At 50.1% G+C, this 16,218-nt stretch overlaps 5 protein-coding genes across 5 annotated transcripts; 1 reads left to right on the forward strand and 4 right to left on the reverse strand.

Annotated features, from left to right (window-relative positions):
- Positions 1 to 5,979: 5,979 nt before the first annotated feature.
- On the forward strand, positions 5,980 to 8,043 carry CLAFUR5_00469 (uncharacterized protein; the record flags this gene model as incomplete). The annotated part of the gene is made up of 6 exons (XM_047899617.1): positions 5,980 to 6,253; positions 6,306 to 6,429; positions 6,484 to 6,732; positions 6,787 to 7,329; positions 7,482 to 7,764; positions 7,819 to 8,043. The coding sequence occupies 6 exons, from the start codon at positions 5,980 to 5,982 to the stop codon at positions 8,041 to 8,043; spliced, it is 1,698 nt and encodes a 565-aa protein (XP_047756431.1).
- A 191-nt stretch (positions 8,044 to 8,234) lies between these two features.
- CLAFUR5_00470 (uncharacterized protein) lies at positions 8,235 to 8,776 on the reverse strand (the record flags this gene model as incomplete). The annotated part of the gene is made up of 2 exons (XM_047899618.1): positions 8,235 to 8,672; positions 8,729 to 8,776. 2 exons carry the CDS (start codon positions 8,774 to 8,776, stop codon positions 8,235 to 8,237), a joined length of 486 nt encoding a protein of 161 aa, XP_047755233.1.
- A 697-nt stretch (positions 8,777 to 9,473) lies between these two features.
- CLAFUR5_00471 (uncharacterized protein) lies at positions 9,474 to 10,458 on the reverse strand (the record flags this gene model as incomplete). Its single annotated transcript, XM_047899619.1, has 2 exons — positions 9,474 to 10,195; positions 10,224 to 10,458. 2 exons carry the CDS (start codon positions 10,456 to 10,458, stop codon positions 9,474 to 9,476), a joined length of 957 nt encoding a protein of 318 aa, XP_047755232.1.
- A 377-nt stretch (positions 10,459 to 10,835) lies between these two features.
- On the reverse strand, positions 10,836 to 11,882 carry CLAFUR5_00472 (Metaxin-1; the record flags this gene model as incomplete). The annotated part of the gene is made up of 3 exons (XM_047899620.1): positions 10,836 to 11,237; positions 11,295 to 11,534; positions 11,613 to 11,882. 3 exons carry the CDS (start codon positions 11,880 to 11,882, stop codon positions 10,836 to 10,838), a joined length of 912 nt encoding a protein of 303 aa, XP_047755231.1.
- Positions 11,883 to 12,274: 392 nt separating this feature from the next.
- On the reverse strand, positions 12,275 to 16,072 carry CLAFUR5_00473 (Phosphatidylserine decarboxylase proenzyme 3; the record flags this gene model as incomplete). The annotated part of the gene is made up of 4 exons (XM_047899621.1): positions 12,275 to 12,454; positions 12,506 to 13,838; positions 13,966 to 15,692; positions 15,842 to 16,072. The coding sequence occupies 4 exons, from the start codon at positions 16,070 to 16,072 to the stop codon at positions 12,275 to 12,277; spliced, it is 3,471 nt and encodes a 1,156-aa protein (XP_047755230.1).
- Positions 16,073 to 16,218: the final 146 nt, after the last annotated feature.

The following is a 16,218-nucleotide window of genomic DNA, read 5'->3' on the forward strand; positions in this document are numbered from 1 at the left end:
CATCCTTAGCGGGCCTTTACCTAACGGATATATACTCGGTTCTCCTAACGTAAGGTACTTATAGATATTCTTAGGAGGATCCTTACTAGGCGTAATGTTAGCTATAGTAATAATAGCTATACTCTAAACTATACGCCTTAGTCTAGAGTTACCCCGTTTCCCTATTATTAGGGTTCGAAGTCGATAAGGTTCTAGTCGACCGTAGTAGCTACGTTACCTCTAGTATTACCCTTACGGAACTAGAACTATTCGTAAGATCGGTACTACTAGTTATAGTCCGGGCTCTTATATACGTAGTAGAACGTCTTATCCTTCTAGTATACCGCTTTATCCTTTGTAAGCTTACGATATATCAAGCTAGTACGCTTAGCGGCTACTATATTATACTACTAGTATACCTTCTCGTCTATACGCTCGCTACGCGGCTTACCTATAGGTCCTCGACCGCCGCCGCCGCCTCTAGTACTACCGGAGGAACCTAGTCGCGCGTTACCTTAGCTACCGGTCTAGCCTTCTCTACTTAGCTTCTTACCGGGTAGTTACTACTACTAGCGCGGTATATCGTCGAGGTCGATCTCGATATTACGGAGAGTATCTTCTATCTTAGTTAGGCTCCTAAACCGTATACCCGTAATCTTCGCGCGTAGACGTAGAAGAATCTTCTCCTTAAGGTTCTCTATTAGTTCTTCGCGCCCGTCCTTAGTAGTATACTTCCTAAGGTAGTACGTATACTCGGAAAACTTCGTATAGAAGAGGTTAAACTTCTTACCCTACTTCTATTCGAGTTCGTAAAAGGCCTTACGGTAACGACGCTTCTCGAAGTAGTCGCTATACGATAAGTCGAGGATCTCGAGAGCCTTATTCTAATGCTTAATAGTAGGCTTATAAGGTCGGATATAGCCGAGAGCGTTCGTACCTACTAGGCCGTAGAATATAATATATAATTTAGTATCTAATCGATTAGGTTCTATAAGTAGGTACTCGCTAACCTTCTTACGCTACTTAATATAGCTAACCTTATCTTCCTTTAGGTCGGCGTAGAAGACAGGTAGAACCTTAATAGGGTTCTTCTAAGATATATTAATAGACTTTATAGACTACGTACCTAGAGTTAGGGTAGGGGTAAAAGGACGCGCGTATAGATAAGGCGTATTATTAGCGTCGCCGAACCTACCGAGACCCCCTAACGTAAACTAGTATAGAGTCGATATGCGTATATTACGGATACTATCGTCGTAAGCGGTCTCGAAGTTATTAATACCTATGAATTCGACTTCTTACCTACGCCCGCCTAGCGCGCTAGCCGTACGTTATAGTAGCGTAGTTCTAAGCCCTCGTAGTAGGACTTTCTCTATATACGTATTGACGCGAACACCTAGAGTGTTTCCTACGTCCTTCTTTTATGAATCTAGGAGGGCGCGTAGCTTAGAGGGCTAGCGAGCGAGTGTCGTTAGTCTCTCCGGTTATTACTATTACTTCTAAAGTGCTTCGAGCTCCTTAATACGCTACTTTAGACTCTCGACCAACCTACGCTAAGTGTTGTTATCCTCTTATAGGCTCTCGATTTCTGCTATAGTATCTTCCGTATCGCCGTCCTTAGTCTATACCTTAGCTTCTAGTTCTTAAATTCGCCTATCCTTTTCCTCGTTCTAAACGGTTAGACCTTTAATAATGCCCGCCGCTTCTTCCGAGTCCTCCTTTTCTTACTAAAGGGCTGCCTCGAGGTTGAATTTCTTACCCGTTAGGTTAATAACTCGGTCGCGAGAGTTCTTAAGTAAGGCCTTACTATAAGTATATATCTATATCCTAAAGTCGAGGACATTAAGCTAAGCTTTAGGTCTCTTCTTAACTAACGCCGCTAACTCTTCGTAGGTATATAGCTTAAATACTTATAGATCGTATCGGAACTAAGCGCCTTTACTATCTTCTATAGGATCTAGGGGCATAGTATATAATAGGTCGAGCGGCGCGTACTAACCTCCCTACCTATCTACTCTCGATGATGTATCCTATCCTCTATCTTATTAGTAAATACGCTTACGCCGGTCGTACTTAGTCTTAAGAGTCGTATACGTAATTTCCGTCTTCTACTATTAACCCGCCGTCGCTTATCGTATCTAGTAGGTCTAATCTTAGCTATCGACTACAGTCTGACTTCTATTATTCTATTAGGTCTACTACGGTTACGGTTCGTAATTACCGGTAGCTATAGTCGCGGCTGTCTCGAATCCTCGACGGTTCGGTAGATATTAATATTAATCCTACGTATCTCGACGAACTCCTACGAAAGTATCTATAACTAACTATATCGTATCCTCCTCTTCTATACACTTCCTACGTATATAGGACACCCGATTATACTACTATAATCTGCCTCGAACTCGGGGTCTTATTTACTAACTCCTACTTAAGTGTCGTAAACTAGTCGGTAATGTCGCCGATAATACGCGTACTTACTATAGAGGGATTTAGAGTAGTAGAACTTAATAATACGGATCTAGGTTTCTCTCGGTAGGTAAAAGGGTGTCGTAGCTAAGTAATCGAATAAGTTCTACGCAGAAGAGAAGTTCTAGCTAAGGCGCGTATCGAAGATAAGCGCGACGTTTGCCGAGCCGAGGCGTTACGTTATATTTACGAAGTTACGTAACCTAAAGGCCGTAGGCCGTAGGGCTATACCGTAACACTAGAAACGTATATAGGGGATAGAAGGTTATATAGAGCCCGACTTACTCTATATCTTAATATATACGTAAATAGTAGTACGTAAGCCTCGGCGATTATTAAAGAGTAGCTTAGCTATAACTAGTAAGGTCTAGTCGCTATCGAGTAAGAATTAGATAAGCTTACGGTCTTAAGTAGTTAAGTATAGCGACCGAGCGCTAGCTATACCGGAGTACGAGCTTACGAGTACGTAGGTAAGTCGTTAGCGAGGGAGTAAAGCTCTATACTAGCCCTTAACTAGCCTTAGCGCCCGCTCTTATTAGTTAACTTTTAAGTTTTAGGGTTACGTAACCTACCGTACTATACCTATTAGCGAACTCGTAAATATATACTCGTCGCTAACGCCTATATCGTCGTATAATAAGCACTATACGTCGGGTAGCGGTAGCGTAGATTATACGCTACTTTATAGTCTAGAAGGGTTAGTAGAGAGCTCTACTCCGCTACGCTTACCTTTAGAAGTTTATAACCGCTAATAGTACATTTCAAGGACCGGTATAACGGTAAGGGTAGTAGATATACTAATTACTACGCTAGATAGCTATACCTTAGAATAGCCTATAAGGTACTTTACTACCGAGCGGGCTATACTACCGAGCGGGCCACTTTTACTAAGAACTATACTACTTCTATAGATATAGCTATATAACTACTATTATAGCGTATATTGTCTTTAAACGAGGCTAAACTAACCTTAGCTATCTAGGCTACGAAACGCGACGCGATAATTACGAATAGACTTACTATAAAGGTATACGACGCGTCTCGAACTATACTAGAGTATCTATAAGGGAGCCGTTCTTAATATAGGGCAAATAACGAAGTTGTTAGACAGGCTATCTAAGAGGAGTACGAGGTACGGAAAGTTAATATATAAGCCGAGGTATACGGGCCGGCCCGTACCGAGTTACGTAACCGACTGCTATTCACTAGACGTCCGCCTAGGCCCGTAATAGTATCGATTGAATAGACGACCTCCTCGGAGTGACTACGAGCCTAATTCGAAGAAGCTTATAGAGCTAGAAGAGAGGGTAATACTTAAGTATATACTCGAGCTAGATCTTAGATGTTTCCCGCTATTAAAGGCTAGTATACGAGCAATAGCCGATTTATTACTATAAGAGAAGGGTCTTAAGCCCGCTAGTCTTAATTAGATAGACAGGTTTATTAGGCGGTATCGTAAGCTAAAGGTTCGTATAATATGTAGATACGATCGTTAGCGAGCCCTAATAGAAGATCTAGACGTTATCGAGAAGTAGTTCTTACTTATACATAATATAAAGGAGAAGTATAGCATCCTTAAATAGGACACCTATAACTTCGACGAGATAGGGTTTATAATAGGTGTTATCACGTCTTAGAGCGTCGTTATAGGTTTAGAAAGGCGTAGTAGAAAGAGGAAGGTCGTTTAATAGGGCAATAGAGAGGGAGTAGAGAGATAGCGCATTAGATAGCTCTTATACGAAGCGAGATTAGTAAGCTACGCAAGTCTAACGAGGCCCTTATATAGCGGAAAGCACGAAAGCGTAAGTATATTTAGTCTAGAGGGTCTCTAACCTTCAATAAGGCGTCGCAATTAATACCTCTAGAGGATACTAGGAGGTAGGAAGTAAGTAGAGAGTCGCTAGATAGTGTTCGGCTAGTACTAAGGCTACGACGCTATAAGCGATATAGCGAGTCGGGGTATAACGTATACACCTATCAAGTAGACTTACTAGATAGCGAAGAATCTAAAGAGGAATTGTCCTCCTCGTAACAATTCTGTAGGATGTCGTCGTGTTAAGATACCGTCGCAATTAAAGTGGAAGTGGTACAGTTCTTGGCAAAAGTGGCCCGCTCGGTGGTGTGGCCCGCTCGGTGGTGAAGCACGTTATAGCAAAAATCAAGGCTTTATCGAGCGAAGGCACTCGAAACGAAGTCGCCGTCGTCCCGGAGCTTACGGAGGGCTACGATAAGGCGGGTAAGTATAGGGGCTGCCGAGCGTTAATTATATACATTTGAATACTAATCGCGTCGCGCGACGTCTAGGTAAATGTAGATTGCGCCCGTGCTATATCTCCGCCTTAGCGACATAGATAGCAGCACTTTTGATTGGTCAAAACTAATCCTGCATACCGCTTGTAAGTGGCTACAATCTAGCGCTACTAGAAACTTGTTTCTCCGGCCCGTACGGTACGTTAGAATCACTGTTCACTCCGAGGCGCTCTAAGCCCTCGCTCGCTTAGTCTTTTGCTCGCAAAATGCTGTATATACACGAATAGCGCTCGGCGGTGCCTTCGCTCGTCTTTGAGGCAGGCCTCTGCCTCTCTTCAACATTTTTGTAAGGTTAGCGACGGGAAGGTCAAAAAGAGATACTAGGTCTATAAAGATCAAGTTGCTAGCTAATTTGGTGAAGCAGGGTCCAAATCGTCCCGACCCTTATGTCCAAAAGAATATCATACACAAGCGGTCGAATGTAAAGAGTGAGTTGTGGTGAGACTCCATGTTATCTGTGTGCAAACAATGCAGAGAGGTCGAGGATAGCATGATGGTAGGCGAGCTGCTTCATATATTGCTCAGTTACACCATTGGCCTCCGTCGCTACATATGCCTTGATCGCTTCAAGTGAGCAACATCAAACGGCGGACAAGGGCTCGCCCATTGCATGCATGGACATGAACATGGAATGGCTTTTGTCAAGTCGCATCCCCCACGCGAGCGGCCTCGTGGCTTGCCCCAAACAATGTTACCAAGACCTCCACCTTTGTTCTACACAAACGTGCTCCATCCCTACGCATCAACTGGCAGTTGTCCGGGTACATGGGAGCAAGTCGTCGGTGCAACATCGTCTCACAGGGTGCTTCGCCTCAGCCAAGAAGTGTTTCTGCCGCTCGTGCAGACGACATGCCGCGAACATCGAACGCGCCAGCCTTCGGACGACGCCCAAGAGATTGGCATTCCTTGTGCTGTTCTTGGACCCAACATCCGTGTCTGCGAACGCATTCATCAATGGGTCGACCAGCTTCATCTGCAGCACCTTTGTCGTTTGCCTCTATCGGGGGCTGCGCCTTTCTGACCACATGGGCGCACCTAGCGACTGGAAGGCAGCCCTGTGTTCATTGAGGAAGGCTCGAAGTGTATGAGCTAACCCGCGATACTGCGAGCCAGTCGGAAGGTAGGTAAGATCTATGCATCTCCCTAGTATTGTCCCTTGCAGCGATATCATCTCTGCGGCAGCAGCTACCTGGTACCTGACGGCGCAGACTCATCACCGCAAGCATGGGCGGCTTACAGAAGGTGTCCCTCAAGGACACATGGAACCTGTTCCAGCCGGAAGAGAGGAGGAACATCGTCATCTACATTGCGGGCATTATGCTGTACAAGTTCGGGCTGGAGGCTTTCAACGGATCGATTGTTGCGCTCGCGACGAACAAATGGGATGCTGTTGAGGGTATTGCCAGGCCGTTCGAACGGCTTGGTCTTTTGACCGGTCTCAATCAGGCTTGCCAGTGTATTGGAAGCATCTTGATCGCTCCACTGATCAAGCGGTATCGTAAGTAGTTTGGACCACACCCAGACGATGCATGAACTGATATGTCGCATAGCTACCAAGAATGTCCTCTCGAGTGCTATCATCGTGTTTGGTCTCCTTACCGCCATCTTGCTCATCGTTGATGCAGCAACCGGTGGAAGTATCAAGCCTGCTACGTGGTCTACCATGTCATACACGTATTGCGTGAACATCAACTCATTCGATTTCCCACTCATACTGACATGCGATAGGGGATGGAGCGACACTCACGAGAGAGACGACTTCGGATACTACGGTGACTGGAATGCCGATGGTCTCATCCCAGTCTACTGCATCACTGGAGTCGCGTACGGCATGGTCGAGCTCATCCGTCGAGTGATCCCAAGGGATATCGTTGGTGGCAACGTCCAGAAGCTGAGGCGTATGGACTCCATCGTGCACATCTTCTACGAGATTGCAGGTACCGCCGGTGCTTTCTGCACTGCGCTTGGGCTCATCCCGTGAGTAAAGATAAGGTTGTGCGATCAGGGCTGTATGACTGACTGTGTCAATAGATACTTCGGCAACAACATGAGTTTCATCATCACGCCCATCTGCTTCGCCTGCGCCGCTGTTGTCTGGTTCTTCATCAGCAAACTGCACTTCCATAAACCACAGGCGCTAGAGAGGTCGGAGAGGTCCATGGCAAGTTACTTGCGCAGCATCGGAAAGAGCATCTACCTCTTCGGTCTCTCCGCATACTCTGGTGTCCTGATCGTCTTCTCTAGCAGGAAATTCATCTGGCTCCTGCCTGGATACGCCATCGCACTCTACGGCCATCGTTACCTCGAGAACGGTATCGCACCACTCATCGCCCGCCGCTACCTTGGCAACTCTGCCTTCTCGCAGATCATGGTCGGAGGCTCCAACTTCGGTGAACTTCTTGGCGCCTTGACTGTGTTCCTCTTCACCAATGTGGTCCACACACCAATGCCTTGGCTCCGACTGGACGCACTATGTCTGCTTATTGTATGGTATCTGGCCTTCTGGTACCCCCCGGAGAACGACGTTCGCCAGGCCTGGATCGTGGCGGCAACTTTCATTCCAATCTCGTTCGGGTAAGTATCCTGAATCGTACAAGGCATCGAGCGGTGTCTGAGACCATGATGTGAATGAAGCGCGTCGTGCAGCGCATATCTCACGCCGTACATCATGGCCTGAGACACCGCTACGTGGTTTTCGAGTATGGCTAACACCCTTCTGTTTGTAGGTGGGCAGCCGGTGATGTGTCGCTCGCTGCTTATATTCAAGCCTCGTTGGCTCGCTTGGAGAGTAAGACGAAGGATGTCAGTGCCCTCGGTGCTGTCATGTCCTTCCTCTACTGCACATACATTGTGCTCTATGCCATCCTCAACCCTATGCTAGGACGACACGTCGACAACGTCTACCTGGCCTCGGGTGAGACCGACATCCACCCGGCGATCTACAACGTCGCTGGTGTGCAGTTCACTGTTCTGTGTATCATAATGTTATTGGCAACACTCATCCCCAAGGTCAGTCCAAGCAACATACGCCCATTCCCGGGCCATATGCTAACAATCATCAAGGTTGCCATCAGCTTTAACCCACCTGCCCTCTACGGCGAAGCACTCGACAGCGACATCGACGGCCTCATCGACCGCGACTCTTCAGATATGGATGAGAAGAACGACCCCATCCGCAAGGGCAGCGTCACCGCAGGCCTTGAAGATGCCATTATGCCAGAAGAGCCAAGTCGTGCTACGGTCGTCAAGAAGACGTCGAAGATCAGCGAGCAGGCGTACAGATCTTAGATACCCCATTTCGCACGCCCAGCATGGCTGCAAGGGTGGCTTGCTGGGCGATGTCCTTTCGTCGATGATGTGTAATGAGAATGATGACCTCTTCGGTTGGAGAGATGCGGCACATAATGGTCATGTAGCAAAATTTGCAATGTACAAAGATATGCTTCAAAGTATTCCCCGTTTCCATCATTTATCCTGACCTATGGAATGTCACGCTGCTGTATCTTTCCATATCCCTTGCTTTGCGGCGGAAGCACACCAAACAAAGCCACCGTCCTCCCAACAACTGCCGTGATCCTCACCGACATGGGCCACAATGTCGGCGAATACACATAACCAAGCAACTGTGGCAGCTTCCGATAGTCCTGCACCATGTCGACGAGCTGGCGCTTGACATTGTGGGCGGTGGCGAATGCATTGCCAAGAGACGTGATCTGCAACACATCAAGTGCTGGAAGAACGTGACGCTCGACATCTTGGTGGAAAGACTCGAGGTACGTGATGGCCTTTTCGGCGAATGCGACGTCGCATTCGAGGGGTCGGAAGACTATGTTTTGGGTGGAGAGGGTAGGGACTATGTGGTGCATCGAGGTGAGTTTGGAGAGCCAGTGTGTGCCGAATGCGGTGGGTGTCATGAGCTGTGAGCGTGTCAGTATGGCTTGGTTCTGTTGGATAGAGATGAGTCCTTCCTTACTGGCCCAGAAGCTCGCGCACTAGGAGTAGTGGGCGCAGTGTGAGCCATCTTAGGCGGAGGTCTTCTTCTGGCAGCAAGTCCATGACAGTGTCGCAAGAGGGATCTTATATACAATCAGCCTTTGTCCTCACTCTGGGGATTGTCGAAGCATCCAGGCTCCACGATGTCGCTCCATGGCTGTGCAAAACTTATACACTATCAGCACCAAAATGAGGCTCAGCGCTCCTCAGATACATCCCATCCACCACATCACTAAGACATTCACATGCACCCCCCTGCACAACCCCAGACTAGCCTATATATTCAACACATCAAAGTCCTTCTTCATAATCAAGTAAACACCTACTTTCCAGCCCTCTTTAGTCGATGTTACGATTGAGTCCTACGCCTTCGGGTACTTCTAGGCGCGGCTAGGTTCTAGAGAGTGAGGCATATGGTTAGAGTCATTGGTGTTTCTTTCCCAGCGACCAAAATTGGTCGGCGGTTTCTTTTTGTTGTTTTGATGGGGATGTGATATGATGTGGAGGGAGGTTGGGAGTTCGAAGCTCGTAGGGTGACTGATATGTGGTGGTGTTGAAACTTTTGGTCGGTGGAGAGGGGGTGGTGGGGTGGTGGATGTTGGGGAGCGGGATGCTGCCGTGGCTTCGTGTTAGCTGTTGTCGGCGATGGCCTGAACCTCACTTGCGACCTCACTGACCCAAACCTCACTTCGGCAGATTTTCATCTTCCCCATCTCTGTCAATCATTACATCTTCCTCACCATCAACCCCATCCACAATTTCATCCCAACCCATTTCCTCCCCCTCTCAACCACCAAACCCTCCTCAATCCCCCTCTCCTCCAACTCAACCTCCTTCACCTCCTTCACCTCAAGCCCCGCTCTCTTCGCCGCATCGAGACTCTCCTCTATTCCATGGCTCAAATTCCTCCCGATCCTCCTCGCCCCTCTCATATCATCATACCCAGCGACTGACCTAGCTCCCATATCTGGGTGCAAATTACTCACAAAAGCCACGCCCCCAGACTTCAGGAGAGTTGAAATGAGCTGGAAGAAGGTGGCGAGGGGGGAATGATCCAGGGCTAAGGTGCTGATTATGATGATATCGAAAGAGACCTTGCTGTCATGGGGGAGGGTGGTGGGGTTCTGGAGGTCGATTTGGTGAAGATTGACAGCAGTGTGACTTGAGGCCAGGCTGGAGAGGTTCGTCTTCGCGGTATTGAGCATGGCAGCACTTGCACCCCAGCCCTCGATCTTGATCTGCTCACACGGCCATGAGTGCTGCGCCAGTTTCGTCGTAGTGCGTCCAGTGCCACAGCCTAGATCCAGGATTTTTAATGTCTTGACATCTCTGACCAGCTCCGAGATCTTCGGCAGGATCTCCTCCATCTGCACATCATCGACAGCTTGCAAGAAGTTGCCATCGGTGTCACACGTCGCCCTGCATGAACAATCAGCTGACAGCCCGCCTGGCCCATGATTGAGGAGATCACGCACGCCCACTCCTATACACCTCCCCCGCCCCGACACTCTTCACGACCCGTCCAACATCGTTGCCCCCATCTGGCTTTCTCGACGGAGCTCGATTCTCTTCTCCACAACTCCCCTCAATCGTAGCATGCTCCGTCGACTCAAAAGACCTCTTGACATCCACCAGCGACGTATCGAAAGACTTGTACAGCGAGGGCGTCGTCATATCAATCGATTGTGCCAGCAGAATCAGCAAGACCATTCATACTCCGTTCCGCGGCCGAGGTAGCCCTTATATCTTCTTTCTACTACTTCAGCAGTGTCGCGGGTACCTGATAAGGCAAGGCACAGCTCCCGTCCCGATTGAGCTCCAGCACAGTGCATGGTAATACTGACCACTGGCACAACCTTCGTCTCCGCAATTGTCGTGATACGCGTCCCTAGTGTTCGAAGCGGATCGCGCCACGTCCACGACAGAACGTGATTGACGTGGTTTATTTTCTCTTCTCGTTTCCTTCATGTGCAAGTTGTGTCTCGCCATCGATTGAGCTGTCTTGGGGTATCCTTGTAAAATGTACACTTCCATTTATCCCCATTACGCCGCGCTATGCCCCCACTCCCATCTCATTTTGTTTTGGCCTAAAACCACCCCTCCAAAATCTTCCCCCGATGCCTCACCAAATTCCCATACCTCCCCAACCTCTCCCCGAGCGGATTATGCCTCCAGCCCAACTCCTCATTCAGAATCAGACACGTATACGCAAACACACTCGCGTCGAAGAGGGTCGGTTCCGTCGAGCTAAAGAAGTACGCATCGTCCCCCAGGAGCGTTGATAAAGCTTCGAACGCTTCCTCGGCATCTCGCAGTAAGTCCAGAGTCGAGACGTCGGTATTACCAGCGCTCTTGACGAGCTCCATACTCGCTCCATGCCGGAGCTGGCGCGTGAGGGCCGTCTGGACGAGGCGGTGCGTTGAGCAGGGTCCTACGTAGAGGTGGTGGACGAGGGGCGCGTTTCGGGGGTCGAGGTAGAGTTGGTAGAGCTAGAGTTCCCTGGATCAGAAGTGGCCGTGTGTCGTTTCGTGGAGGTTGTGCCTTACCCAAGCCTTCCTGACCCGATGATCCAGCAGCGAAGCGTACGCCTCATACCTCACATCCTCCGGCTCAGCAACAACACTGCGCACCTCTTTCTGCGAAGAGAGCCATTTCCTGAGCTTATTCCCAGGGATAGGATCCGTCGCGGGCGCAGCAGGCTGTAGGAAGGGGAGAATTCCAGTGGGACTAGCATGGTTACTAGAAACCGCCGTCTGGAAGGTCACGCCTGAGAAGCGGAGGTATGCCTAACATCATTCAATCCATCAGCCCTTTCCTTTCCTCCCACCATGTCCTGTCAACCCATCCCATCCCAACTAACTAACCTGCCACTTCAAGCACCCAGGATTAAAGCTCGGCCTCCCATCCCTCGCACCATCCTCCGTAGTGAAGACATGCAACACATTCTCGCCTCGACTCCTCGGCGCTCTCGCGGGGAGTTCGTTCGCTTCGTCCGTGACGAGTGGGAATTTGTCGAAGATGCGCTTCACGGACGGAGGAAGGCTCCATAGACTGCGCTTCGGCACGAGGGGGGAGTTTTCGGTCGTTGAGAGGGGAATTGGGGCGTTTTGGGGCTTCTTGTCATCGTTTGGCATTGTCCATTGCAGGTGTGGGGGAGGAAGTTGGTCGGGGAGGTGGTTTTAATGGATGGTATGACTTCCGCGGCTTCGGGTGAAACTCGGGGGGGGGGGGGAGAACGGGCATATGAAAGAGCAGTGAAGGGGGACGGGTCACTGACAATACTGGAGTAATGAGGCATCAACCATCGAGTGGTTGAAGCAAGCAGTCATACCATCATTCCTTTTCTATATACATCACAATCGCCCAGGTTCAGGATGCAAAGTCATGCCAATTTTCTTTCTCACTTCTCGCAGGTTGTCTCATCTCATCTCATGCTCTCGCTCGCCGTCTCGGTCGTCTCTATACAATGCAATGTCGCTGTCTCTATGCAATAGGATCGGCGCCTGTGGAAGGTGCCAGAGATCCCTCAATCTTCCTCTGTGATTGTGTGTAAGTCTTGATCACTCGAAACCGGTCTGGGCAGAAAGGGTGTGGTTGAACTCACCTTCGCCTCGGTCTTGTCATGCTCGGAGGGATTCTCCTTCTTCATGTCGGGTGTGTGCGGTGCATGGCCTTTGGTACGTCCGATAGACATGCCGACACGAACCTGCAAGAGGTAAGTCATCTTGGTCAATTTGTATAAGGCGGCTTTACTTACCAGTGTCTCCAAGGCGCCACTGCTGTTCGATACGAGGTCCTCGTCGAAGTTCATGACGCCTTCTCCGAACAGCAGTAAGAGTGTTGAGCCACCAAACTTGAAGTAGCCCAACTCTTCTGCACGCTTCACTTCTTCGCCCTTCTTACGAGTGATGACTGTTGAGCCGACCATCATGGCGCCCACACATATCACCATGACCCGGCCATGGCAGACAGAGTCAATGGGAACGACAACACGAATGTTCTCACCGTAAACGTCCAGGTGTGAACGGATGGCCATAGGATTGACCGTGTAGTACTCGCCATCGATCAATTTCGGCTCCAGCATGGTGCCGTCCACTGGTATGTGAAAACGGTGGTAGTCCTGAGGCGCCAGTCGAAAAATACCCAGGGCACCGTTCTTGTAGCGTTTCGCATCCTGTGGATATGCGTCACCTAGCAGCCGTTCGACACTGAATTCGCGACCTTTCACCCAGATCCGTTGCGCCTCGTCCAAGCGGTTGAAGACGACAGATCGACAATCTGCAGGACTCACAATCACGTGTGGGTCATTCGGAGCGGAGCAGGGTCTCGCATTTGGCTTCAATTCGCGGTAGAAGAACTCGTTGAAAGTCTTGAACTTGTCCGTAGGAAGCAGCACCTCGTTCATATCCAGTTGATGGAAGTTGATGAAGCCAGGAATCTGTGAAGCCGAAGCAGGATCGTCGAACTTGCGGCCTTGCTTGAAGGACATCGAACGGAGGAGCTTGCGGGCGCGCTTCTTCTCCATCTCTCTGCTCTTGAGGCCCTTGTACAGCAAGCGGATGCCCAGCCTCACGTAGACGCTCATGCGTTCTTCGTTGATTATACCGGTCAAGCGATCTTGCACGAGAATGTTCGCGCTATTCGCTCCCAGCTTGTAGCCACCATACGATACCTTGGTGATGACCTTGGAATACCACTTGCGCTGGGCTTGCGAGCTTGTCACAAACCCGGCCATGACGATGTTGTTGACTGATCGCCAGTCACTGCTCGCACATGTGGCGATGTGCGTGATGATGTCGGCATCCGTAGTTCGTCTGCCTTTCACCAGTCTCGGCTGGTGACAGATAGGGCACTCGTGGATTTCGACAACGTGCTCTTCACCGGACTCTATCTCATTCAGCTCCTGTTCAATGTCGCCATCAAGTCCTACCTCATCGCCAGTCAACAAGTCTCCCGACATGCCTTCCTCGCCGAGATCGCTGACTTCAAGTGTGGGAATAGACTGTGGGTTGAGGTTCGATGGAGTCTGTGATGCCTTCATGAAGGGTGTTGCGTTCTGACTCGAGTCCGGCGAGCTGTTCCCGATGTACCTGCCAAATACTGTTAGCGATTCTCCAACGTGGTGTTGTCATGCCTATCCAAGAGCCGCCAGCCACCGTATCGTCACGGAAAGGTGGTCCCTCGGTCATCCTGTACGACTTTGCTTCACATGCTTACCCAATATTGGCAGTGGATGTCGTGGGATCGCCACTAGCTGACGATGCCGAACCTCTGTGACTGTTGTGGTACTCCCCAGTCTTCAGCAACTGTTCTTCCAGACATATCACCGCTTGGTCCATAGTCAGAATGTCCTCGCCGTTGATGTCGCGGAAGCGTCTGAAGAAACCATCAATGGTCCTTTCGTGCAAAGTACTGCCCAGTGTGTCTAGCATTGTTGATAGCTCAATCTTGTCGATCTTGCCGCTGTCATCTGCATCATATTGCCGAAGCAACACTCGCCAAAACTGCTGGCGAAGTGCTTTGTACGGCAGATACTTCGCCCTGAGGTACAACACCGGGTTATGCTTATCTTGCCAGCGATCTTTCTTCTTTAGCTCCAGCGGAAGCTCGAAGGCATTGAGACCTGCTTCGTCTGCAGGATCAAGGGCGTTGCCTTCGTCGTGACCATTCGAGCTGGCGTAGCTCGGCTGACTTGTTGGCGCAGGCCTGCTGCTCTTGTCAGAGATAGATAGGTCGGATAGCCCAGTTGTCAGGCCCGGGCGTTGTACGGTCTGAAGGTTGTTGTTACTCGTGGATCTGCTGAGCTTCGCCAAGTTCGTGGCCGAATTGCTCTTGCTCATCTTGCCGAGGCTCTGTTGACTGGAACTTCTGGACAGTGGATTGCGGAATCGCTTCTTCTTGATCGGTTGTCCGTCGTGCTCGTCGGCATCAGGAAGACGGTAGAGGCCAGTCTCCGGATCTGCCTCAGGAGCATGCTCCGCAATTTTCTCCAGTGATAATGTCGCCGTACCCACGAAGTCGTTTCCAGAAAACTTGTCACGATCGACGACTGCAAAGTACAGGCTGTAGTTTGTCTCACTCTTCTGAACCTGGAACACGAGCTTCTCATCATACACTGGGTTCAGGTTGTGGTTAACAACTCGAGTGCGGTATGTCTTCCTCCCCAGAGAAGTCACCACGAATGGATCCATATCGAAGGATGTCTTCGTCATGTTCTTCTCTGGAGGTAGATCTGTTACTCTGTTGATCTCCAAGAAGAGCACGCCCGCAACATCAGAAGTGCTGCCAAGCTCATATGCCTTCAGCTTCGTCTTACGACGCAGTCGCTTGAGCTTGCGGCGTCTCCTATGTTTCTGCTTTTCGTCCGGTGTGCCTGTCGGTGTTCGGGTTCCATCGTCTGTCTCGTCGGAGGGGTCCTTCTCATCATCGTCCTCTTCGTCCAGATCTTCGAGGCCGTTGCTACCGACTCTCCTTAGGATCTCGTCTTCATCGTCCTCATCATCCTCGCCTGGTTCTGAGAGCAATCCAGTGAATCGCTGCATGATGTGGGCCGGAGGAGCTGCAGTATTGATAGGATCGGTCAGGGTGAAAGACAGCTGAACCTCGCCAGATATATTCGTATCCTTCTTCGCCTTCCTACGGCCACTGCGTCTGCTCTCAAGCTTGTACCACTTCGGTTCGGGGTTCGTGCTGCCATTCGCAAAGACATCCTCCAGCACCACGTCGAACTCTCCCATGTAGTCTTTCTTAAACCGATCTTTGTCCCAACATACTGCTTCGAGGAGCGCGGAGTCTGGAGAGAGGATTGGGAACTCGAATGTCTGGTTCCATTGCGGATTGAGGGTCTTGCTGACAACGCTGGTGGCCTCCTTCGCATCGCCGAGTGTAAGGACTAGGAATGGGTCTGAAGTGCCGGATCGGTCTTTAGGAGCTAGGTTGCGACCCTAGAAGCAAGTACTGTTAGCATTGGCCACACACAACCGATTCGGCTGTGAACATGTAGTGCACAGGTCTTAGATCGAGCGATGCTTGATCCTGCCTATGGAGTGCTCTCCTGCTCCAAACCAGCTCTTCTCCCGCCCGATCAACTCACCTTCAGCACTCGCACTGTTAAGGATAGGGCCATGGCTTTGTGATCTCCCCGTAGCTCCCCAGGTGACTTTTGGGCGCTGGACATGTTGAAGCCGGCGCCTCGGGTGGGACTTTGGTTGCGAGTGGTGGAAGCAGGAGGAGTCTGAGGGCCAGACTTGCCCAGTGTCGGGTAGTCACCAGTGCTCTTAACCCGCTTCAGCGACAAGTGATGCGGCAAGTGAGGGCGGACCATGGTCGAAGGTCCAGGTCAAGCAATGGCCTCGTTTGCTCCAGCTGCTTGGCGATCAGCTCTAGAGGCTGAGCTCCCGCGTCGTTCGTATGGATATGCCTGTCGGGCGTGACGTCCCGAGTGTAGTCTCGGGGAAAGAGGGCTCTGAT

This window comes from Fulvia fulva, chromosome 1 (assembly GCF_020509005.1).
Source record: "Fulvia fulva chromosome 1, complete sequence".
NCBI classification, from domain to species: Eukaryota; Fungi; Ascomycota; class Dothideomycetes; order Mycosphaerellales; family Mycosphaerellaceae; genus Fulvia; species Fulvia fulva.